We start from the raw sequence: 15520 nt of genomic DNA, 5'->3' as shown, positions 1-15520 counted from the left end.
TATAAAAAAATCAATGATATTGATACGCTAAGCACCCTAAATTAAGATGGCCCTCAGTTTTAAATTTCTGAAAATTAGAAGCAATATGACACCTTGCCAAAGTATTTGTGCAATTATGACAATCATCATGATAAATACAATGAAATCTCTGCAGTCACTCCTCTGGGTTCTGTCTGTTTACAAGATATGGCTTACTTCAGCTTTCAGTCGAAAATATGACAGTATCTGCAGTTTTTTTTACATTAGGTTCTTTTTGATACTTTTGAATATTACAATCACAGAGACTGAAACATTTTAAAACGCTTAGTGTTGAAAAGTATTGACGATTTTGACGACCTTGATATATTATGATATCTTTCATGACAACACAATCTTGAATTGGGAATAAGTAACCAAACATGTTGTGCTAGAAAACTGCAGGACTCCAACACTAATATCGGAGATCAAATCTGATGGAATCCAGCTCGAGCACAAGCAGACCAGATGCCAGTGTAGTATAAACAATACTTCCTTAGGACTGTCATTATTTCCCTAAACACCTGCAGCATATACAAACACATAAAGTGACCCAGATTAGCCAGCATATGTTCCCTTGAAACGCAACACTATTTGAAAGGTGTCCACTTTCAGCTGAACACAAACCACCTCAGTCCTCTGTCGTGCAACAGGAGTCCTACTGGAGACCTGCAGGGTGTAAAGTCCCGAAGGCCACTTCAGGAAGACCAGAAGTGTGTCTGTGGCTCATGCTGAGGCTACTTGGGCAAAACCAGGACAAACAGTGTAGAAAATAATTTTGATTCTATAGTGGTGAAGCAAGCCGCCTGAACCATAATGCCATAGTAACACAGGTAACGCTGTAGAGCTTTCAGCAGTGGATCAGGGAATAATGTATGACACATGCCTGTGTGACTTCATTAGAATGAACCATTTCGTTCTGTGTATAATTACTTCTGATAGATGTTTACTCAGGAAATTAAACTTATAGCCATTTATTATATACAGTAATGAAGCATAACACTGCTGAAAGTAAAGAAATACACACACGGCAGTGTTAAGTGTGACATAAGAGTGTCAAAACTGAAGGTGGATGAGTTCTGTTTTCATAGTACGTGTTATTACAGAGCATTGTGACACTTCAGCGCCTGTTTGTGAGGGACACTTTCTCTTTCAAAGTTAGAATTGACCTTTTTAAAAACTTTTAACTCTGTCCTTAATGCACAATACTGCTGCAAGAGGTTTTGAGGATAAGCTTCATTATTACCTCACCTACAAGTTAAAAATAAATGACGACTACAGTTTATCTGTAAGCTCTACAGGTAAGTCAGATCCAAGCTATTCTGATTTTCAGAATGTTCCGTTAAGTTTAAATTGTTTATTTATCAATAATTGGATTCCTGTGAGGTAATAAAGTGTACCATCTTAGATTGATGTTGGTCTGATAATACAAATAGACTCTATTAAACGGATATGGGCCTCTCAAAAAGACACTTATTATTATCAGATCTGTCAAGATGTTATGCAATTATGATCACTCAGTCTAGAAAATGCCAGACAGCATTATAAGCTGCCAAAGTCCAAACTGATGTCTGAAAATAGAGCACGCACAATACGGTGTGATCATAAAAAGTAAGAATACGTTTCATTTGAACTCATACACAAGCAAGTTTTAAAAAGAGTTGCAATTAGAAGGTGTTTGGTATCTTACTAGAAATTATTATTAAAATATAAAAAGTGAGTTTAATTCATTGTCTTTGCAATGAAGAACGTTTCACAAACGATAATACAAGTAGAATACTCTACACTGTAACTCCAGGCATGTCGTAGTGGACAAATAAAACAGATAAATCAAGCAAACACTGTTACATACCATAAAACCAAAAGTAAAAAAGTAATTGGTCTTCATCCACTAAATCCATATGTTGATAAGTCTTTTACTGTACCATAGACTTTTCTCTGAATGCAAAAAATGAGTGAACTGCTATATTGTACTTTTTTCCCATGTACAATTGTCTAATAAAACACTGCCTGTGCTACTTTACTCAACAGCCAAACAATTACCTGATGTTATTTTATTTTACTTTGACCCTATTACGCAACACATCATTGTATGATACTAAGCTACAGGCATCTGTGCCCTCATTAGAAACATCCTGAAAGTGTGAAACTTCCTGAAAGTTCAGGTTTGTAAATATGTCAAAGCGAGCTTTGTTTTTATGTATGTACATAGTCCGTAGACATGTGTCATGCTGTACTATGCTATTCTTCAGATGACCAAATACACAAGTTAGGTGGTCTCTCTACATCTAAAAGTCAATTAAACAATACAACTCATTCAACCTTTGTGGTGATACAGAGGATAATGTACTACTTTCATTTTGCTACTGGCCACAACACTTTGTAACATTTTACTACAATGAACAACATTTTACTGTACAAACCTGCAGGCCACTTTATACCAATCAACTGTACTATACTACAGGTTACTTTATACCAATCAACTGTACTATACTACAGGTTACTTTATACCAATCAACTGTACTATACTACAGGTTACTTTATACCAATCAACTGTACTATACTACAGGTTACTTTATAGCAATCAACTGTACTATACTACAGGTTACTTTATACCAGGGGTGTCCAAAGTGCGGCCCGGGGGCCATTTGTGGCCCTTGAGTGGATTTTTTGTGGCCCTTGACTTCAAATCGAAGAATCAGAAGATTTTGGCCCCAGGCCTCATCAGATGGCATATTTTGTTCTTTTTTTCTTTTTCATGTCAGTGAGGGAGACCTATAAAAGCCTGACTATTCTTTCCAAAAAATTAGAACACAACAGTTTCCCACTGCAATTAGTTATTGTGTATTTACATTATTTTTTGAAGAGGTCAAAATACAAAAAGTTCCTTCCAATATTTAAAAAAAACAAACAAAAAAACCCTGTAGCCCGTGAGCGATTCTAACGCGACAATTTTGGCCCGCAAGAAAAAAAGTTTGGACACCACTGCTTTATACCAATCAACTGTACTATACTACAGGTTACTTTATACCAATCAACTGTACTATACTACAGGTTACTTTATACCAATCAACTGTACTATACTACAGGTTACTTTATACCAATCAACTGTACTATACTACAGGTTACTTTATAACAATCAACTGTACTATACTACAGGTTACTTTATACCAATCAACTGTACTATACTACAGGTTACTTTATACCAATCAACTGTACTATACTACAGGTTACTTTATAACAATCAACTGTACTATACTACAGGTTACTTTATAACAATCAACTGTACTATACTACAGGTTACTTTATACCAATCAGCTGTACTATACTACAGGCCACTTTACAACATTTAACTGTACTATACAGCAGGTACAGTTAAATGCTGTATAGCATACATACATTACTTAAATACTACTCTATCGAACTGACGATTGTACTTGACTTCATGTCACTATACAAAATAATACTTTATAGGCCAGTTTACATCCTTCTACTGTATTATTTCAAGGGCAACTTTAACACATTATACTCAATACTGTAAATATTATGTGACTGTAAAAGTGACACAGCTATTCAGCAGCCTATTATTAATCTGTAGTCCCTAAACAGATGTTACATTACACCACAGGCCACTACTATACTCGTACTGTTCTCTCATGAACTTGTCACACTCATCTACAGCCCACACCACGCTGTGCAAGATTAATCTATGCTGGTTTTCAGAACAAATATCACCCTTGATGCTCTCTAAATCATAAAGCTTTTTAAGTTGTATTTCCTTTAAATTATTCAACACTGTACTAAAGTGTACTTGCCAGTGCACTCGGCCATATTCTGTTCAATTCTGAAGTCGTTGAACAGAAACACTGAAATTGTACTATGTATCTTAAACAACACACCCTGTGGCCTCTAAATAACTCAACATGCCATAGAATGTCAAAGGGCTCTTTTCTCCAGTAGCCTCTCTCTGTATTGTAGGCTACTGTATGCTCCTACTGTTTTAGGATACTACTTTGAGTAAGCATTGCCCAACACCCTATGGCTGAGCAGTCTGTGCATTATTAGGTGTTTTTCATAGACTGCTATATAAATATGAATTGACTTCTTGGAAATGCTTATAACCCAAACTGTAACAATACAATGACAGCAGGCCCCGTGAGTACATACGTCCATCTTCATCATTTGTCATTGACAGCCGCAGGGGGTATTCTTCACAGCCAAGCCAGCAGATGTGGCAAAAGGCCTCAGCAGAGTAGTGACATAATTTGTGGAAAGGCCAGTATGTTTTCATTTCTAATAATAAAACGGCTTCCTGGTCCAACAACAACAGAGAGGGACAAAACCTACCGAGCAGCAGCAGTCGATGCGTCTGTTTGTACTCCCGTTTGAGCTCCTTCAGCGTCCTGTCAATATTCTTACTGACTCTCTTCGCATCTTTCTCGGCCTCCTTCTCTTCCACCAGCAATTTGTCCCAGTTTTTCTGCTTTTGGGTGCTCGTCTTTTGAAGCAGCTGTAAGCGTCGACCACGGTCCTTCCCTGTCCCCTTAGCGCTACCTCCTCCTCCGCCTCCACCACCACCACCTCCACCACCGTTTTGTATGAGCACACCGTCTGTACCGGTGTCTCCACGGCGGTGCTCCCCGGCCGGGAGCCTGGCAGCAGGGTCCCCGGGGCGCACCGGGCCGCCACCGCCGCCGCGTAGCGACGATGTCTCCCCGCATCCCCCGGTGTCCTCCTGGCGAGCTCCCCCAGCGCGGGTCGGCACGGCGGCGTCCGGAGGCTGGTCCGAGTCCGAGGTAGCGTTGGAGATAGACCCACTCAGGTCCCCGAAGAGCCGGGGACGCAAACTGTAGCACAGCCCCATGTTGAAACCAATATTTGTCTGTGAATGTGATTTCTCATAAATTAAAATATCAAAAAAAATCGCAAGTGCGCCGCCAGCCCTAACGAGCCATCGTCACATTGGAGCTCCAGCGGTGCGATTTAAATCCAAATTTGAGCCGAAAATGTGAATGAATTATGCTCCGACATTTGCTATATGTCATTTTGCATTTTCCCCAGTCAGCCTTCGCTTCGTAGTTAGTGGATCACCTGATCCTTTAGTGGACACTGCGGGTCCATCTTACCGTAAGTAACCAAAAGCACAACCTCGAAAAAAAGCGCGACTATCCGCTGCGCAGACAGCCAACAATCTGACTGCACAGTTGTTAGGTGCAATGCAAGGCACGTCACGTTACTACAGTATGGCCATTTCGAGAATGCTGGTCATGATTTTCATTCCTCACATTTCATGCCTGTGTGTCTAAAGACTATCTTTGTAGATAGCGAACCTGCTCTAGGGAAAAAACACGTTGTTCTTTTGTTTTATCTTTAGCCTATAGGTCTACCATGATTTAGTCGTTTACATATTTCTGATAAAAATTACACGATGTCTAAACTTGTTATCCATCTTTTAATTGATTAAAACACACAGGCTAATTATAATCGTTAAGGCATAATTGATTGAACAAATGTATAGCCTTCCTCTTGGCTTTAAATTTGTTGAAGATAAATTCGACTTTGGTGCTTTTTTTCTACTGCGTAATGTTTCCTCATTTCCACAATTAACGCAGGCTATCATATTTATAAATTATCCTGAGACTCAAGATATAACCTATTTTGATCTTCCAAGCAGCCCCAGTGCCCCTGCCCATTCATATCTTCAGGAAACCTCTGGTGTACCAATTAGGGCCAGGGACCTCTCAGGGGTTTTGGGAATGGTCTCAGCAGCTTCAAGCAGAAACAACAAACAAACTAGTAATTATTTAACATGTTGTCAATTTAATACCTAATTAATTCTACTAATCAGAAACAGTCTAATTTGTGAATACTGGATCCTCACCTTCACTGATTGCTTGTAGTCTATATCACGTTATTATTTTTAAGGGGGTCACTGAAAATATTTGCTGATTTAGGTCCTTTCTGACATACTCAACACTTAAAAAAAAGTGGGTTCACCTGCGTTAACAGAGGTCTGTTACAACCAGCTGCAGGACTGAAGGGGAACCACTAGATGGCGCACATGTACAGAGATCCTAGATCCTGTGGCGTCGAGCCAGATGACCCACATAAACTTTTCAGGTAAGTGCGTTCATTTCTGCATGCTGCTTCAAAAATGCAACTCATATTTTGATTAGGGTAATGAAAACTCTTTGGATCAAATACGATAAGCCACATACCTCGGCCTATGCATTGTAATAGAGTAGGTCTATTTGTTTTCTATTTCAATTCAGTAGTTTTTTACTGGCCTTAACACTTTAGGGCCCCAATAATAAACACCAAGCGAATGGCATAGAATATTAAATTGTAAAGTAGCACCAATAAAGAAGATAATCTACTTATTATTTCTAATTTAATTGCCACTGCTCGTGTAATGGCCCTGTTCCCTGTTTTTTAATTTTATTTTAAGAAAAGGCTCTTTAAAACTCAACATCTTCCCATTATAATAGTACAGACCTGACATTTTAAATTATATTATTTAATTTAAGCCTACAAGGATGTATATATGTTGGTTTTTCACAGTGTATGCTTTGTCATATTTATTATTAAAACATTACTTTATGGGTTTTTTTGTATAGTTCTCTAGTTGCCAAGGTTACAGTAGGCTGCGGTTACCAAGTTGACAGCTTCACGGAGGAAAACTCCATCGAATTTCTCGATGGTAAATATACTTTACTCAAGTTTTGCACATCTTAAATGTTTTTAAAAAAACCAAAAGAAACGACTACTGCTTCCTATTATTAGAAATTAGGTATATTATGTCGGTAGTGGTAGCTTATTTGTCAGTTTAAAATGTTTAGTAGCTTAGCCTGTTTTCAGTTAATTAGCTAAAAGCTAAATGAAGACCGTAATGCTTAACTTGTAAACATAGGCTAAAGCATAAAAGCTCAATTATTAAAACATTTTTATGTTTTTCTAAATAATTCCTGACATCAAACACATTTAGAAACGAAAACGTGGTTATAAATAGTCCTATTTAAGACCCTTTAGACTGAAAAAAGGATTAAATATATTACACAACATGAGGACTGATTATTCAGAATTGCCCATTTTGGATTAATGTTTAGCATTTGACTTTATGTCAATTGTAAACACGCTGACCTTAATTTGATCCAAGTAATGCCAAGGTGTACTCTCAGTTCCTGTCTGACCTCAAATTAAAGGGGTCAGTTGTATACTAAGAATAAGCTCAGTGATATAGTCAGCAGTGTTATCTGCAGCATACACATAGTCAGTTAATGCTTCTTTAGTCAAACACATCCTTATAGTTACATTCAGAAAAATGCCTCACCTATGTGTGATTGGCTTTACACCAAGGGCGGAAAAACCTTCTGTCCCTCAAAAGACACATGAATGTGGTCTTCATGGGAAAAGTAACATAAATTAATCACAAATGACAAATACATTGATTTTTCTCTGTAATCATGTTTCCAAATCCTGAACTTGATGAGTTCAAAGCATGTCTTCCCGTTCTCCTCATAAGCTGTTTCTACTGCACACATTTGACGTTCCTGATCACATGTCAACTGTAATCTCCTTCCCCTTGCTCATGGATCACCCTTTCTCTGTCTGCCGGCAAGGCTTAGCTTGAAATAGGTGAGACCGAGGGCAACAGGCAGAGTGCAGACGGCCTCCCTTGGCCAGGTAAATATCCACCCTTCATCAACAATGTAGTTAGGGGAAGGTAAAGGTTGAACCATCATGTTTTATTTCTGTGTTTCGAGGGATAAATAGCCGTTATAGCTGTAACTATGTTGGACTGCCAAGGCTCCCAGATGAAGGAAAGACAGGGCTTTCCTTGGAAGATGAATCGCTACACCGCTCTAAAGCAGCTCGGGGACGGGACGTACGGCAGCGTCCTCCTGTGCAAGTGCAATGACACTGGGGAGCTGGTGGCTATAAAGAGGTGAGTGGTGAATCAAATAAACACGCCAGAGACATGCTTTGTTTATGTGCCTGGTATCATTAAGCTGATTAAACCCAGCGATGTTTAGGTAAACTCTTTGAATGCCAAGATTTATGTTTTTTTTTTTTACATCACTAAGATCATTTAAGGCGTGCTATTAATGAATATTGTGTTGCTGTTATAACTTTGTTATTTGCATTTGGAAATTTATGATCTGTTTAAGAATGTCTATGGCAAGAAATTAATTAAAAATGTTTCACGAGGCTTCCCCTGCTCACGAGACTGTTACTGTTACAAGATGATGTGTTACTACTGATGACAGAGAAAGGAGTGAAAGTAGACTGCATAGTGTTGACCTTTAAGGATGGCAGGGAAGAAAGAAAGAAAAAGCTGAAAACAGGAAACTGGTGAAATACTTTTCACTACATCTTATAAGATGTAGTGAAAAGTATTGCAACAATGCCCAGGTTCCTGTTTTTACTATTACTGCGTGTATATCAGTGATGCAACGTATTTCAAAGTCCATAATCATCTTTTTGAAACTTGCTAAAACTAATGTGTAACTTCATTTTATAGCACAGTTTTAATAGTGCATAGTACAGATCTCATAATCAAGCCTGTTAATCAATTTTAAATGATAGATAGATAGATAGATAGATAGATAGATAGATAGATAGATAGATAGATAGATAGATAGATAGAGAGATAGATAGATAGATAGATAGATAGATAGATAGATACTTTATTGATCCCGAAGGAAATTCAAGGTTGACCGGTTCTGCAGCGATACATTCTCGCGCTTATTTGGCTTCATCTCGGGATAAGGGAGGGAGAGAAAAAGCGTCCGCCTTCCTTGAGAGCTGAAGCATACCAATATAAATACCAATTTAAATTTTAAAAAAAATGTCAGTGTGAAATGAAATTAAGTTTAATCAAAGTACTAAGATTACCCTTAGTACTACTGTCTTCAAATATCCCTTTGTGTTCTATTACGAAGCACATTCAAAAAAAGCAACAAAGTGAAAAAACTGCACTTAAGATCAAACAATTCACTAATTATCAAACATAAACTTTACTCATAAGTCATAACATGGAAAACAACGTGTTGGGATCAAGAGCCTTTCAATTGCGGCCGTTGTTACGTTAGGAGCGTTTGACCATGATCTGAGGGACCTGGAGATAGTGTATTTGAAGCTCAGGGGGTCTGTGATATGGTGTGATAAAACACTCCTGGGGCCAATGGGATTCTGTGAAGAGAGGCTAAAACAGGACAATTATTGTCCCCTTTCCAAAAAACAAGGGATATGCCTGGCCACAGCCTACTTTTTTCAGCAGGTCAGAGACGACTGGCTGATCTCATTAAAAAGGGAATTACACGAATCAAGCCAGAAGCAGATGAAAGAAGGGATAACTTTTTCTTTACCATCACAGGAGGGGAAAGGATTTAGGTCAACAGGAACACATGCTCATCCAAATGTGTTTTCACTTGTATTTCAACAGGATGAAGAGGAAGTTTTATTCTTGGGACGAGTGCTTGAATCTAAGAGAAGTGAAGGTGAGCAGTAACATGCACTAAGTCAGAAATGACTTCCATATTGGGCAGTGCGATCTTTGAAACAACCTATTGTAAATCTTCCCTTTTTTTTGTCATAAAGATTTATAAATCAAGTTCAGGAAGATACCTTCATATTGTTGCATGGGATAGTGTTTTTGCTGTGGTTGATAACTTTCTGATATTACAAAGAGACATTTTAATTGTTTCAGGGAATATACTTAAAACTTGCCATGATGAGCTGATTTTGACAGACTCCACTGAATGTGCCTCCAAAATATTTTGTGTCAACAGTCGCTGAGGAAGCTAAACCATGCCAACGTCGTTAAACTAAAGGAGGTCATCAGAGAACACGACTACTTGTACTTTGTCTTCGAGTATATGAAAGAAAACCTCTATCAGCTCATGAAAGAAAGGTAAAGAGCACCATTTTCATAGGTGTCTTCAGTCCTTTTGTGATACAATTCTGCGGTGTGTTTTTAATACCTTTTTGCGAGTGTGAGAGGGATTTGGGTCATAGTTTGAGTCATCACATGTCGGTCTTTTGCAGAAACAAGTTGTTCCCATCAGAAACATGACATTTCAGATATTCCTTTGTTCATAAACGTGGTAGGTGACTTCAGACGTGAGGACAATGTCTTTTGGAATACAGATCAATCTGTCCAACACTGTTCAGGTACAAATAGTCCAAATGAATGTGAATAAAAGAAAACCACATAATCAGTCCTAAAACCTGTACAAAAGCTGGACTGTTGATAAGACAGATAGCTTCCCAGTATTTTCTCCACATGAAAATTCTTCACTTCTCCGGTTTCCCTCCATCACAAGAGGGTGACAATATATAAACCTATATTTATTTCATATTTGTGGATGCTACTTCATTGCTTGTGTGCTGTATTTTCCTTGATCCCCTTTTCTTTCTTTCTTTTGTCTTTTCACTTCGCTGCTGCCAGGGAAGATAAGATGTTTACTGAAAATGAAATAAGGAACATTCTGTTCCAAGTGTTGTCTGGCTTAGCATTTGTGCACAAGCATGGTAAGAGACTCAGTCTTTCTCCATATATGTTATTAATGTTCGGTTTGACTGTGCTAGTTAAAAGTAAAGACATCCTTTTTTCCTTACCAGAGATGTTTCGACTCTGTTTTGATTCTGGGTTTTTAATCAGGTGTACAAGTGATAGCAGTAGTCAGACTTAAATGCAATGAAACCTTTTGTCTGAGAAATTCTGTCTAAACAAATCTTATATATAAACAGATGTCCTAATCGGCGCAGGTTCCATATGACTGTCTTGTGTTTTTCAGGGTATTTTCATCGGGATATGAAACCTGAGAATTTGCTCTGCATGGGACCAGAGCTGGTAAAGATTGCAGATTTTGGACTAGCCAGAGAGATTCGCTCACAGCCCCCTTACACTGCTTATGTGTCCACAAGATGGTACGGCACAGAATGATATCAGAGCAATGCAATTTAAGTGACTCCTGTAATGAAACACAATGGGATGTCTGACCGGGTACAGGCTTGTGACTCACAGTGTTTTTTTTCTTAGTTACTCAGAATAACGCTTGGTAGATTTGAGCTTAAATACATCTCTGTTCATCTGTTAAGGAGAGGATGACTAACTTTGAGATACATGCAGCTCAAGTTTGGCCAGTATCATCTTTGTATACAATAACATTGTAACAAGAAATGGCATTGATCTGTATGGCTGTTGTCTGTTAAATATGTACATACAAATCTTTTTATGTAAATGTTTCATTAATATACTGACGTTTGCTTTTTTTAAGGTATAGAGCTCCAGAGATTCTGCTAAAGTCTAACTCCTACAGCTCGCCCATCGACATCTGGGCCGTGGGATGCATCATGGCGGAGCTCTACACACTCAGACCCCTGTTCCCTGGCAACAGCGAGGTGGAGGAAATCTTAAAGATCTGGCAGGTGCTGGGAACGCTGAAGAAGGTGAAGTATTACCATTGAAAGAGTTGTCGTATGTTGGATTTTTGGCTGTCTTAGTAGACAATACCTAAATCCATTCATTCCACCTTGTGTATTTAAAGTGGGGTTGACCATCATGTTCAACCAGTAAAAATGTAATTATATCGAGATTTGTTTCAATACAACAGAAACAAAAATAGAAGTCCTTGGCACCCAATATTGGGTTATTTCTTTTTGTCATTAACAAAGACAGTATTCATGCAAACGCCTGCATTGTCTGAACTGCAATAATACGTTATCAACATCTCAGTAACAAAGAATTTGAGATCTGAAAGTTTTTTCTAAGCCTCAGTACTTTTTGATACTATTGATCATTAAAATACCAGTATTTTGTCAAAATGTATGACAACCTTAACTAATAGTATGTTAAATATTTATAACACTCTTTTTTGGCATTCTGTTGTGCTCACATGAAACGTTATTAATCACACTTCTTATCTTTTGGCCTAAAGTTTTTATATATATATATATATATATATATTTATTTATTTTTTATTTTTTTTACCACATCAGTCGGACTGGCTTGAGGGCTACTACTTGGTTACCTCGCTGAACTTTCGCTTCCCAAAGTATGCACCCACCAGCCTCAGATCCCTGATCCCTAACGCCAGCGAAGAAGCGATCGCACTGATGACAGACATGCTGCAGTGGAACCCTGAGAGAAGACCAAGTGCTGCACAGGTACATAAACCTGTTATGTTTGGTTGGAACAAACTGAAAACATGCAAAGATCGGAACAAGAATAACTGACTTGGGTTTGAAAATGAAAGCAGCTTGTTGAATCATTCAGCCAACACTTACTTTAAGGGACCACTTCTGCTGAAGAGGGGGAAAGGGTGGAATGATGCACACTGTTTCCACATATTTATTCATTTATTTTAGTTTATGTCTTAAATGTACTTTGCTTTTTCCTCCTTAGTTCTGTTTCTTGTATATTTTTCAGATTATTACTCTGTTGTTTCCTGTCATATTACAAGAATCTTGTTTGTGTAACATTTCCATCCTGAGCTTGAAAAAGAACTAAACAGATGCTTTTGTTTGTGCTCAAGGCTTTACGTTATCCATACTTCCATGTGGGCCAGGCGCTCTGTGCTCCTCTCAAGTACTCTGAGCAGCTCACCGCTCAGAAAAAGATCTTTGAGGCGGCTCCAGAGGCAAAACCTCTCTCCTTCTGGAAGTCAGACCTCGAGTCCACTAAAGCAAGTAGGACTCATGCGGAGATGGAGTTGTGCAGTCAGTCTCTTCAGCAGATGCCTCAGGACAACATGGAGCCAAGCACAGAACCAGCAATGTGTTCCACCATGTTGACAGTGGGGCAGCAGGAACCGCTCAGCCTGGTGAAAGACAGACAACCACTGAACTGGCAATCTGTAGGTATCACCCAGGAAAAGCTTTGGTATAACAGAACGTGTGGTGGTGGCTTACAGATGTTATATTTTCTCCTTCTTTTTATATTGCTTTTAAAGTCTACAACAGCAACCCACACAGAAGCAGAGAACAGCTCAACTGGAGCGAGAACAGGACGCAGAAGATGGGGTCAGATGTCTTTCAAACACGTCTCCAGTTTAGACAACAGTGAGGATGCAGACGCTGGGATTTCCCTCTCCAAAAAAAACACCATCGACTCTCAGGGGGAAATGGAACTGGATGGGCCTTGGTTAGACATTTATTTATTTTATTTTTTTTACGTAAAAGAATGGTTCATCAATGTTCTTAAAAAGAAAAATAATGTCTTGAGTTTTTGTCTTCAGCACAGAAGTGAAGCTGCCGAGCAGTGGGCTGAAAAAAAGGGCAGACTCCTCAACCTTTTCGGCCAAGCAGCACTACCTCCGCCAGTCCAGATATCTGCCAGGTGAGGGGAAGTCATGGAGAGCGTTATAAAAAGCTCTCAGCAAAACATTTGGGTTCCTCTGCATCTTTAGGAGTGTTAATGTTACTTTTTCATGCTATTATTGTTGTCACGTGTAAGCTGAAAAACATCCAAAAACAAACCACTTATGACACAAAAAGGATAAAAAGAAAAAAACACCAAACAGGCATTTCAGTTCAATTTTCTTTGTCAAAATACTGATTAGAGTTGTTTCTCTGATACCTTGATACACAAGTTTGGTGCAATACATGTTTTGGTACATGTAAATGTTTTTTTTTTATACTGTACTTTCCACGTTGTATTTGCTGAATCTAGATCTCGCAAAGTTTTGACATCGCTCACATTCAGCGAAATTCCCTCTGAGTCGTTTTGTCCTTTGCAGGTGTAAACCCGACAAAAAACCTCTCAACAAAAAGCCAGCTGGTCACCAGAAAGTTGCTGTGGGACAGTTTGAACTTAAGCAGAGGTCAGGGTCTGGAGTTCCCTCAAAGTAACAGTAAGACAGACTTGTCAAAAAAACATGTGAGAAGAAAGGTACCATGCTTTAGAGAAGCAGGCGAGAGCAGGTTTCTGGATATGTTTACTGTTTATGTAGTCAAAGAGTTACTCAGCAACCATCAAACTATACTGAATATTGAATTAAAGTTTTTGTGGATTCTTGTTGATTTCTTGTAATATTTTTGCATAACTGTTAATTGAGCAGTGTCATAAAAAGCAAGAGACAGCCAGAGGAAATGATGTCAAAACTCCATCTGGGACTTTGAGTTGAGAGAAGTCCTCCAGTCAGATTTTCCCACCTTTCACTCACCTTTCTCTGTTTCTGTCTGTTAATATATGATTTGCAGATAATGGTCTTCCTAAACTCACTCAGACACTGCCTTTTGAGGATAAGACCCAGGAGGATCTTGATCTTCCCAAAGGTACTGCTCAGATTTAGAAAAACATTTCGAGATGATTGGCAATGAAATACTGAAACAAAATGTTGACCACAGAGAATCTTCCCTGAAATATAATTGAACAATTATTCAAGGCATGAAAATGCTTAAGTAACTGTTAAATCATTTTGTTTTGTTTTTTTAATTCCAGTTTTAACCATTGATTGACTTCATTCCCCATTCTAGACTCATTAATGAGCATCGCCAACAAGTCAGCCAGGACAAACCTGTTACCTCTGCAGAGAACTCCAACAGTGAAACCGAGTACCACCGGCTCCTCTGCCAGTGAGTTGTCCTTCCTCTAAACAGAGTAATAGTGAAGACGCAGAGGTCATATAGTACATGAACCTCTTTTGTGTTTGATCAGGCACTCCTCTTCTTCCATTAAACTTCCCTCAAACGCCCCCTGGAGTTAGAGAGAAGTCAATACCATCCTTGAGGATAACAGCCTCTGCATGATGAAAGTGTTATTTTACTGAAGACAAGACTTTAAGACTATTAGTCTCAGCCATGTTGCATCTTTCAACTAAATACCAACCTTCTTCTTTTTTGTGCACTTTTTAGTTGATCTGTCTTCTGTCGCTGATCTCAGAGTCCAGTCTAAAATCAGACCACTCAAGAGCAAGGCTTCATCAGATAAACTGTTCCCCTCACATGAAGGTAAAAAGATTCTTACTTTGAGCACCTAAAATTCTGCTTCTTGTGACTCTCTAAGTTACATTTCTCCCTCATGGTGATTTTCCCAGAATACCAAGGGTGGGAGATCAGAAATTCTCAAATCCTCGGATCCAAGGCTACAGGGAAGAAAGCCTTTTCAAAGAGTACAAACGTCCAGCCCATTCATGGACGAGTCGACTGGAGCGCCAAATATGGTGGCTACCCGTAGCAGAGCATTTCACTCTGCTCCAGCAGTGAATCATGGGTAAAATCCCCAGTGCACTTCAACAGGAAAAACACCCTTCAGAGGAGAAGTTACCAACAGTGTGCAAAAGTGATCCCTTCTGGACTGCTTTTACATCAACTATGGGATTAAATGTTGTTCAGTGTTGTGCCAGAGCCCTGTGACTTCTGTCAGTATTTTTTTTAAGCAGACTAGAAAATGAAAACATATTTTTATATTTTTAAGCAATTGAAACAAAGTAACTAACTAAAACTATCTAACTGTAAAACAAACAAAACAAGTGTTGGATTTTTAAATTTTCTTTTAAAG

The 15520-nt window shown here is 38.7% G+C and overlaps 3 protein-coding genes across 10 annotated transcripts in view; 1 reads left to right on the top strand and 2 right to left on the bottom strand.

Moving 5' to 3' along the window:
• Positions 1-5095, bottom strand: part of LOC306826925 (guanine nucleotide-binding protein G(olf) subunit alpha) — a 44964-nt gene extending 39869 nt beyond the window's left edge. Inside the window, exon 1 of the mRNA XM_079348493.1 lies at positions 4363-5095. Within this exon, the coding sequence (XP_079204619.1) occupies positions 4363-4879 (517 nt within the window). The 5' untranslated portion in view covers positions 4880-5095. The remainder of the gene's footprint in view (positions 1-4362) is intronic.
• zfyve9a (zinc finger, FYVE domain containing 9a) overlaps positions 1-15520 on the bottom strand; it is an 86213-nt gene that overhangs the window by 16653 nt on the left and 54040 nt on the right. The window lies entirely within an intron of this gene.
• On the top strand, positions 6665-15508 carry LOC306826417 (serine/threonine-protein kinase MAK-like). Of its 8 annotated transcripts, none has more exons than XM_079347733.1 (17): positions 6665-6715; positions 7635-7698; positions 7822-7960; positions 9461-9515; positions 9807-9928; positions 10466-10548; positions 10815-10947; positions 11298-11469; positions 12019-12186; positions 12555-12875; positions 12972-13162; positions 13257-13357; positions 13758-13871; positions 14221-14295; positions 14497-14595; positions 14903-14970; positions 15057-15508. In XM_079347733.1, exons 3-17 carry the CDS (start codon positions 7830-7832, stop codon positions 15234-15236), a joined length of 2013 nt encoding a protein of 670 aa, XP_079203859.1. In that variant the 5' UTR covers positions 6665-6715; positions 7635-7698; positions 7822-7829; the 3' UTR covers positions 15237-15508. The 8 variants fall into 8 exon arrangements, with proteins under 8 accessions (XP_079203859.1, XP_079203857.1, XP_079203860.1 ...); XM_079347731.1 differs by having other exon boundaries at positions 7789-7960; XM_079347734.1 differs by having other exon boundaries at positions 7779-7960; positions 13758-13841.

The sequence above is a fragment of the Symphodus melops genome, assembly GCF_947650265.1.
Source record: "Symphodus melops genome assembly, chromosome: 7".
NCBI classification, from domain to species: domain Eukaryota; kingdom Metazoa; phylum Chordata; class Actinopteri; order Labriformes; family Labridae; genus Symphodus; species Symphodus melops.
This window is presented reverse-complemented; position numbering and strand designations above follow the sequence as displayed.

Excerpts from the sequence above, each read along its gene's own strand:
- LOC306826417 (XM_079347731.1), top strand. The coding sequence starts at position 7,806 with ATGTTGGACTGCCAAGGCTCCCAGATGAAGGAAAGACAGGGCTTTCCT. Across the intron at positions 9,929-10,465 it reads TATCAGCTCATGAAAGAAAG|GGAAGATAAGATGTTTACTG; the intron begins GTAAAGAGCACC and ends CGCTGCTGCCAG. Across the intron at positions 14,296-14,496 it reads GGATCTTGATCTTCCCAAAG|ACTCATTAATGAGCATCGCC; the intron begins GTACTGCTCAGA and ends TCCCCATTCTAG.